This window comes from Mandrillus leucophaeus, unplaced genomic scaffold (assembly GCF_000951045.1).
Source record: "Mandrillus leucophaeus isolate KB7577 unplaced genomic scaffold, Mleu.le_1.0 Scaffold150, whole genome shotgun sequence".
NCBI classification, from domain to species: Eukaryota; Metazoa; Chordata; class Mammalia; order Primates; family Cercopithecidae; genus Mandrillus; species Mandrillus leucophaeus.
The window spans coordinates 5,137,276-5,146,596 of NW_012101477.1; the positions used below are offsets into that span (position 1 = coordinate 5,137,276).

Genomic DNA, 9,321 nt, shown 5'->3' on the forward strand with positions numbered 1-9,321 from the left:
GGCCAGGCTGGTCTCGAGCTCCTGACCTCAAGTATTCCACCTGCCTCGGCCTCCCAAAGTGCTGGGATTACAGACATGAGCCACTGCACCCGGCTTATTTATTTATTTTTTTTTAATTTTTGTTTTTTGAGACAGAGTCTTGCTCTGTTGCCCAGGCTGGAGTGCAATGGCACGATCTTGGCTCACTGTAACCTCCGCCTCCCCGGCTCAATCTGTTCTCCTGCCTCAGCCTCCCGAGTTGCTGGGATTACAGGTGTGCCCCACCATGCTCGACTTATTTTTTGTATTTTTATAGAAATGAGGTTTCACCATGTTAGCCAGGCTGATCTGGAACTCCTGACCCCAGGTGATCCACCCGTTTGAGCCTCCCAAAGTGCTGGGATTACAGGCGTGAGCCACCACGCCCGGCCAAGAGACATGGAGTTTTTAAGCAAGGAAAAAAAATTAGAGAAATATTTTAAGAAAGGTTAATCTGGCCATGATGTGAATTGGAATTGATAAGTGAAACAGAATATAAAGAGACCACTTAGAAAGCTATTACCTAGCTATTACCTATAGCTTAGAAAGCTATTACCTAGTGCAAGCTGGGCACGGTTGCTCGTACCTGTAATCCCATCTGTTTGGGAGGCCGAGGCAGGCGGATCACAAGGTCAGGAGATCGAGACCATCCTGGCTAACACGGTGAAACCCTGTCTCTACTAAAAATACAGAAAATTAGCTGGGCATGTTGGTGGGCGCCTGAGGCTGAGGCAGGAGAATGGCGTGAACCTGGGAGGCGAAGCTTGCAGTGAGCCAAGATAGCGTCACTGCACTCCAGCCTGGGTGACAGAGCGAGACTTCATCTCAGGAAAAAAAAAAAAAAAGAAAGCTATTACCTAGTGGAAAAGTGAAATAGAGTCCAACATTAAGTATTTTTTGAAAGGCAAAAATCATGTAAGGGGGTCTGGGCATGGTGGCTCCCACCTGTAACTGAGGTGGGAGGATCACTTGAGCCCAGGAGTTTGAGACCTGGGCAACATGAAGAGACTGCATCTCTACTAAAAATAAATAAAAGACTGGGTGCGGTGGCTCACACCTGTAATCCCAGCACTTTGGGAGGCTGAGGTGGGTGGATCATGAGGTCAGGAGTTCGAGACCAGCCTGGCCAACATAGTGAAACCCCATCTCTACCAAAAATACAAAAATTAGCTGGGTGTGGTGGTGGGCGCCTGTCATCCCAGCTACTCTGGAGGCTGAGGCAGGAAAATCACTTGAACCCGGGAGGCGGAGGTTGCAGCAAGCTGAGATTGAGCCACTGTACTCCCGCCTGGGTGACAGAGCCAGACTCCGTCTCAAAAATAAATAAATAGCCGGGCGCTGTTTCTCACGCCTATAATCCCAGCACTTTGGGAGGCTGAGGCAGGCAGATCACCTGAGGTCGGGAGTTTGAGACCAACCTTACCAACATGGAGAAACCCCATCTCTACTAAAAATACAAAAGTAGCCGGGTGTGGTGGTGCATGCCTGTGATCCCAGCTACTCTGGAGGCTGAGGTAGGAGAATCTGTTGAACCAGGGAGGCAGAAGTTTCAGTGAGCCGAGATTGTGCCATTGCACTCCAGCCTGGGCAACAAGAGCGAAACTCTGTATCAAATAAATAATTTATAAGCAATTATATTAAAGCAAATATTTCTTGAAAGATTTATGTCGTAATCCTATCTGTTTTCCAGAAAAGCATCAGATTTTTCTCTGGAAGCATCTGTGGCTGAGATGAAGGAATACATAACAAAGTAAGTTAACCTTTGTTAGAAAATCTAAATTCATTCTCCTATCTGGGGAAATTAACTAACTTGGAAAAAATGAATAGTAAGCATTGTATTTGGAGAGTCAGCATTAGTGCACCAATACTAGAAGTTAGAAGGCTCGTATTGAGATTTTTATGGACTCTACTAATGATCAGTTTCACAGAATGGAATCTAGAGAACACAAATATTAATTTGACTTGAAGAACTGAGGTTTGGTATGATTAAATATCCTCTGAATTGGTCAGGCTTTCTAATCCTGTAATGACCTTCAACTCACATTTTATATCTAGATTGTACACCTAACATACTTATTGTTACTGTGAGTGATTCAGAATAAGATTATAAAAATTAACTGAATTTTTTTTCCTCATTCTTATAGGTTTTCTTTAGAACGTCAGATTTGGGATCAGCTCTTGGTGCACTACCAGCAGGAGGCTGAAGAGATATTGTCCAGGTTAGCTCTATGAACTGTAAAAACTGTCTTTAAAAACCTTATGGAGTTTGATTGGGGTTTATTTCAGTTCTGTTAGTACAAATCGAAAGATGAATCCTTTCTCACAGGCCAGTAAGCTAATCAAATTCTGTAGTGTGTATTAGCACTCTCTGACCATAAACGGGAGGTGAGTGAGAGGAAGGAAGAATTGGTGTCACTATTTTCGGTCCAAAACACAATTGCTTCTGTTCTGTGTCCTTGGCTACCATTTCATATCCTGGGGGAGACAGGCACATCTCTACCTTGTACCTGGCAGCCTGGGGCTGGGCCAAGAACAGTAATCAAGGGGCTTCAGTGAGCACATGGCCTATGAGCTGCATGTTTGGGGGATGCCCTTGGCCAGGGCCTTCTTGGAAACAGAAAGACATGAAAGTGGGTGATGAGGAGGATGTGAGGAAAGAGAGGATCTTTGGGTCTTGAAGGTAGAGGAAAAGTAGGAAAGTGCTAGGTGTTTTGTTTGTTTGTTTGTTTGTTTTGTTTTGTTTTGGAGATAGACTCTCACTCTGTTGCCCAGGCTGGAGTGCATGGTGCTATCTCAATTCACTCCACCTCCCGTGTTCAAGCAATTCTCCTGCCTCAGCCTCCTGAGTAGCTGGGACTACAGGTGTGTGCCATGATGCCTGGCTAATTTTTGTATTTTTAGTAGAGACAGGATTTCACCATGTTGGCCAGGCTGGGCTGGGTGTTTTTTGTTGTTTTTTTGTTTGTTTTTTTGCTCTGTTGCCCAGGCTGGAGTGCAGTGGCACGATCTCAGCTCACTGCAGCCTCCACCTCCCAGGTTCAAGCAATTCTCCTGCCTCAGCCTCCTGAGTAGCTGGGATTGCAGGCATGTTCCACCACACCATGGTTTTGCCATGTTGGCCAGGCTGGTCATGAACTCCTGGCCTCAAGTGATCTGCCTATCTTGGCCTCCCAAAGTGTTGAGATTACAGGTGTAAGCCACGGCACCTGGCCAGAAAATGCTAGATTTTTACTTAGATGAACATTTAAGCCATGGTTTTAAGCTTTTTTTTTTTTTTTTTTTTTTCAAAATAAAATCTCAGCTAGAATCCCAACGACAAAATGTTAGTCAAAACCCTAATTGCAGAAGTGGCCTCTCAGTAGAGAGGGTCTCTGAGGACCATGGTTTGAAAAACTTTCCCAGTCCAGGTAATGATGGTTATCAGTTACTTTTCACCCCTTACATACTCTGTTTATGAAGAAAGATAATGTGTAAGATGCCAGTTTCATATAAAAACTTTTGTGGCAAAGCTTATAGGTTAAAAGGAATGGTTCTAGAAGCAGACTGTCTGTTCAGACTCTAACTGTTCCTTAGTTTTGTGACCTTGGGCAAATCACTTAGTCTTGAATGAGCCTGAGGTTCCTCATTTGAAAATGGGGATGATATTAGTACCTTCCTCATTGGGTTATTGTAAGTGTCAAATTAGGTTAAATGTAAAGTACCCAGTAGTGTCTGGCACCTACTTAGCCCTCAGTAAATTGTAGTAGTTGTTGTTATTAAAGTTGTTGTTCATCAGTTTTCATGAACTCTCAGTCCTGTTCAGTTATTTTAGATAATTGAGGTAGGCCAGCGTGTTTTGGTAAACAATCATAGGCCCTGACTTTAGGATAGCAAGCTTTGGCTTCACTCTCTCCCAAGTATAGTCTTTCTGGTATATGGACCTTACTATTAAGTGGATTCAACTGACTGGAAGCTTCTGGCATTTCCTGGAGTCCAGAGGTATAAAGACATGAATACTAGACAGTTGTTTCAGAACTTCTTGTTAAGGCCAGGCGCGGTGGCTCATGCCTGTAATTCTAGCACTTTGGGAGGCCGAGGCAGGTGGATCACAAGTTCAGGAGTTCGAGACCAGCCTGGCCAACATGGTGAAACCCCATCTCTACTAAAAATACAAAAAATTAGCTGGGCATGGTGGCAGGCGCCTGAAATCCCAGCTACTCGGGAGGCTGAGAAAGGAAAATCGCTTGAACCCGGGAGGCAGAGGTTTCAGTGAGCCGAGACCACGCCACTTCATTCCAGCCTAGGCAACAGAGTGAGACTCAGTCTCAAAAAAAAAACTTCCTGTTAAGAGAGCCTATACCTAGTGTAGAGTTGAGGAATACTGATTCAGCTTTGTAGGATAATCTTTGGTAGCTCTTCCAGAAAATAATTACAAAATCCCTCGAAAGCACTTTTGTTTTGTTTTTAGAGGATCAGCTGAGGCCAAAATTACTGAGGTCAAAGTGGAACCTATGACATATCGTGGGTCTTCTCAGAATGAAGTTCTTAATACAAAGCCTGACTACCAGAAAATATTACAGAACCAGAGCAAAGTCTTTGATTGTATGGAGTTGGTGGTAAGTGGGCTCATGTTTATTTGGTTGAGTTATCCAGCTTGCCACCTTGTAATCCTTGGAAATTAAAAGACCTGGAGAATATGTATAAGTGTAAGTTGAATAAGTATATTCAGCTCTACCTTGGGAAAACATGGAGAGACAATTAAAAAATAATAAACAGGCCGGGTGCGGTGACTCACACCTGTAATCCCAGCACTCTGGGAGGCCGAGGTGGGCGGATCACGAGGTCAGGAGTTCGAGACCAGCCTGGCCAACATGGTGAAACCCCATCTCTACTAAAAATACAAAAAATTAGCCGGGCGCCTGTGGTCCCAGCTACTCAGGAGGCTGAGGCAGGAGAATGGCGTGAACCCAGGAGGCAGAGGTTGCAGTGAGCCGAGATCGCGCCACTACACTCCAGCCTGGGTGAGAGCGAGACTCCGTCTCAAAAAAAATAAAAAATAAAAAAATAAAAAAAATGAATATATAGTGGTAAATGCTGATGAAGCAGGTAAGAGGGAAGGACAGTATAGGGAGGTTGATGGGTTGCTATTTTATATAGCAAGGTTATTGAAGGCCCCTTTGAGGTGCCATTTTAACAGACTTGAAGGAAATGAACCATGAGGACATTTGAGGGAATAGTATTGTGTCAATCCAGGTATTAACAGCAAGCAGATGGTATTTGAAAGGACAATTCAATGAGAGTTTATTTTCAAAAAAGCTAAATAGATATGGGTATTGGAGAACCACAAGGGTTAGTAGAGTAACCTGGGGCTTATAGGCAGCAGAGCTCTTACTCCCCCTAGGCCTGAAAGGGAGGAGGGAGTAGCAGTTACTGTGGCACCTAATGGGAGAAAGTCACATAGTTAGCTGATTTGAGAGAGCCAACTCAAGATGACTCGTTCAGCTCCTTCCCACTTAGGCGTCCTGTTGGTAGAGATTACACGGGTCAGCCTCCTGGAGCATAGAGCAACCTGGAGAAGAATGTGGTGTGACTTTGGAGGAACAAACAGAGTATGTGGCATAAGCATTCCAGGCTGAAAGAACAGCAAGCCCAAAGCTCCTGAACAAGAGCTTGCTTGTCGGGTTTGAGGAACATCCAAGAAGCCATGGACCTTTACAGCTCACGGCTGTCTTTTTTCTGCAGATGGATGAGCTGCAAGGGTCAGTGAAACAGCTGCAGGCCTTTATGGAGGAAAGTACCCAGTGCTTCCAGAAGGTGTCAGTACAGCTTGGTAAGCTTGTCTCTTGAGGGGACCAGAGTTTGGGCTGTTTTCCATCTGATAGCTTTTGGGATACAAACTGCCCTTCAAAGCCTATGGTCCAAGAGGGTAAGACCTATATGAGGTGATTTGTTTTTCTCCCCACAATAAATAGTATGTTATTGATACATACTATTTGATAGGAAATTTCTAGATGTAAATTCTACAGAAGCACAGTAGACTGAAAATTAAATCCCCATGAAATATGTTGTTGTTCTGGTAAATCCAAGACTTAAGAAATACCCACCCATTGCTTTTTCCCTCCTCATTTCTCAAGAATTCACTAAGTGACACTGACATCACTCCTCCCTAGCTTTTCCTGACCTCCTCTCAGCCCTTAATTATTTGCTATATGTACCTTCATTTTCTTTCTTTTTTTTTTTTTTTTTTCTTTTTTTTGAGGCAAAATCTCACTCTTGCTCTCATCCAGGTTGGAGTGCAGTGGTGCAATGACTGCACAGCTCACTGCAGCCTAAACCTGATAGGCTCAAGCGGTCCTTTCACCTCAGGCTCCCAGAGTAGCTGGGACTAAAAGCGTGCACCACCACACCCAGCTAAATTTTTAATTTTTTTGTAGAGATGGTCCAGGCTGTGTTGTCCAGGATGGTCTTCAACTCCTGGGCTCAAGTGATCCTCCTGCCTTGGCCCCCCAGAGTGCTGGGATTACAAGTGTGAGCCACTGCGCCTGACCATCATTTTGTTTGTTTGTTTGTTTATTTGTTTTGAGAAGGAGTTTCGCTCTTGTTGCCCAGGGTAGAGTGCAATGGCGAGATCTCGGCTCACTGCAACCTCTGCTTCCTGAGTTCAAGTGATTCTCCTACCTCAGCCTCCCGAGTAGCTGGGATTATAGGCATGCTCCACCACGCCCGGCTAATTTTGTATTTTTAGTAGAGACGGGGTTTCTCCATGTTGGTCAGGCTGGTCTCGAACTCCTGACTTCAGGTGATCCACCTGCCTCGGCCTCCCAAAGTGCTGGGATTACAGGCTTGAGCCACTGCGCCCGGCCTCCATCTTCTTACTGATCATGTTGTATTGTGATTGTAGTGGTAGCTGGCTTTTATTTTTCAGACAGTCTCGCTCTGTTGCCCAGGCTAGAGTGCAGTGCCATGATCTTGGCTCCCTGCAACCTCCGCCTCCTGAGTTCAAGATACTCTCCCACCTCATTCTCCTGAGTAGCTGGGATTACAGGCATGTGCCACCATACCTGGCTAATTTTTGTATTTTTAGTAGAGATAGGTTTTCACCACGTTGGTCAGGGTGATCTTGAACTTCTGACCGCAAGTGATCCACCCACTTTGGCTTTCCAAAGTGTTGGGATTACAGACATGAACCACCCTTTTTTTTTTTTTTTTTTTTTAAGATAGGGTCTTGCTCTGTCGCCCAGGCTGGAATACAGGGGTGCAGTCATGACTCATTGCAGCCTCAACTTTCTGGGCTCCCAGCTGATCCTCTTGCCTCCCATGTAGCTGGAGGATCATGCTAGGACCATGCTAGGCTAATTTTTTTTTTTTTTTTTTTTTTTTTTTGTAGAGACAAGGTCTTACTGTGTTGCCCAGGCTAGTCTCAAACTTCAAACAGTCCTCCTGCCTTGGTTTCCCAAAGTGCTGGGATTACAGGCGTGAGCCACCTTGCCCAGCTGTGGTAAGATGACAGTTCTTACCAAATTGTCATCTCCTTGAGGCCAGAGACTCTCTTATTTGTCTTTGTAATGCCCTTCCATGTCTGGCACAATGTCCATACATTAAGTTTTCAATAAATGTTATGTTATTTCAATTGAAATTTATTTTTTTGGCCTCTTTTCTCTGCAGGGAAGAGAAGCTTGCAACAATTAGATCCCTCACCAGCTCGAAAACTGTTGAAGCTTCAGCTGCAGAACCCACCTGCCACACGTGGATCTGGATCTTGTCAGTGACCTTATGAGCTTTCCTGCCACAAGTTGCCCAAGAGGAGGAAGAATGGGAAGAGTGCCCCAGCACTTGGAGACTGCGTGATTTCTGCTCTGTTGCCTTTGAAGATAACTGGCTGGACTGACTATAGAGTACTTTGACTTTTTTCAAAAAGTGATGGAATTTGTACGTCAAATGAATATTGTATAGACGTTTTTCCCAGGAATGTACAAAATTCTTGAAAGTTCAAACTTCTTTTTTGAAATGCTCTTCAGATCCAGTGGCCCATTCTTTTATCTTTATCCTATGAAGATGTTTTTCAGGTTTTGAAACAATCCAAAAATCATTTAGGACCAAGTCTAAGGAAACATTTTAGTGGCCATCTTGGATTCTGGTTGTAAAGGAATGATACTAATTTTCTAGCATGGCTCTGAAGGTGATTTTAGGTAGAAGAGTTTTGAGGCTGGGCATAGTGGCTCACGCCTGTAATCCTAGCACTTTGGGAGACTGAGGCGGGTGGATTGCTAGAGCCCAGAGGTTCAAGACCAGCCTGAGAAATAAGCTGAAACCCTGTCTACAAAAAATACAAGAAGTTAGCTGGGTGTGGTGGCATGCGCCTGTAGTGCCAGCTACTCAGAAAGCTGAGGTGGGAGGATTGCTTGAGCCCAGGAGGTTGAGGCTGCAGTGAGCTCTAATTGCGCCAGTGCACTCCAGCCTGAGCAACAGAGTGAGACAGTGTCTTAAAAAAAAATTAAAAATTGTTAAAAAAAAATGGAAAAGTTTTGAGCATTGTTTGCATCATTGGGATACATATGTCACTTCACAAGATGTTCAATTTGAAGGAAATACCACTCATTCTCTATATCCTGTTGTCTGTAGTGTGCTTCCGTTTTTAATATTGAGTTGACCTCCTAAATCCTAGATTCATGACAAGAAAGACTAAGTACTACTATTCATTGTTCTATTTGTTTATAATCTGTATTGTAAACTTGCACATAATTAAAAGCTTTCCCTTGTCTTTATCTGTGTTTTGAGTGTATAAACAAAAAGGGAGTACTGGGCACGGTGGCTTATGCCAATAATCCCAGCACTTTGGGAGGCCTAGGCGGGCAGATTGCCTGAGCTCAGGAGTTCACGACCAGCCTGGGCAACATAGTGAAACCCTGTCTCTACTAAAAAAAAAAAAAAAAAAAATTAGCTGGGCATGGTGGCATGCACCAGTAAGTAGTTCCAGCTACTCAGAGGGCTGAGGCAGGAGAATTGATTGAACCCGGGAGGCGGAGGTTGCAGTGAGCCAAGATCACACCACTGCACTCCAGCCGGGGCAAAAGAGCGAGACTCCATCTCAAAAAAAAGGGAGGGCAGGGCCCAGTGGCTCACACCTGTAACCCCAGCACTTTGGGAGGCCAAGGTGGGCAGATCAGGAGGTCAGGAGTTCAAGACCAGACTGCCCAACATAGTGAAACACCGTCTCTATTAAAAATACAAGAATTACTTTGGGAGGCCGAGATGGGCAGATCATGAGGTCAGGAGATCGAGACCATGCTGGCTAACATGGTGAAACCCCGTCTCTACTAAAAA

General features: G+C 44.5%; 1 protein-coding gene across 5 annotated transcripts in view; it reads left to right on the forward strand.

Annotated features, from left to right (window-relative positions):
• DSN1 (DSN1, MIS12 kinetochore complex component) overlaps positions 1–8,760 on the forward strand; it is a 25,352-nt gene extending 16,592 nt beyond the window's left edge. For all 5 annotated transcript variants that reach the window (XM_011975019.1, XM_011975015.1, XM_011975020.1 and 2 more), the window contains 5 exons: positions 1,709–1,768; positions 2,163–2,237; positions 4,466–4,613; positions 5,740–5,827; positions 7,663–8,760. In XM_011975019.1, coding sequence (XP_011830409.1) covers positions 1,709–1,768; positions 2,163–2,237; positions 4,466–4,613; positions 5,740–5,827; positions 7,663–7,766 — 475 coding nt within the window. In that variant the 3' untranslated portion in view covers positions 7,767–8,760. The remainder of the gene's footprint in view (positions 1–1,708; positions 1,769–2,162; positions 2,238–4,465; positions 4,614–5,739; positions 5,828–7,662) is intronic.
• The last annotated feature ends 561 nt before the right edge of the window (positions 8,761–9,321 follow it).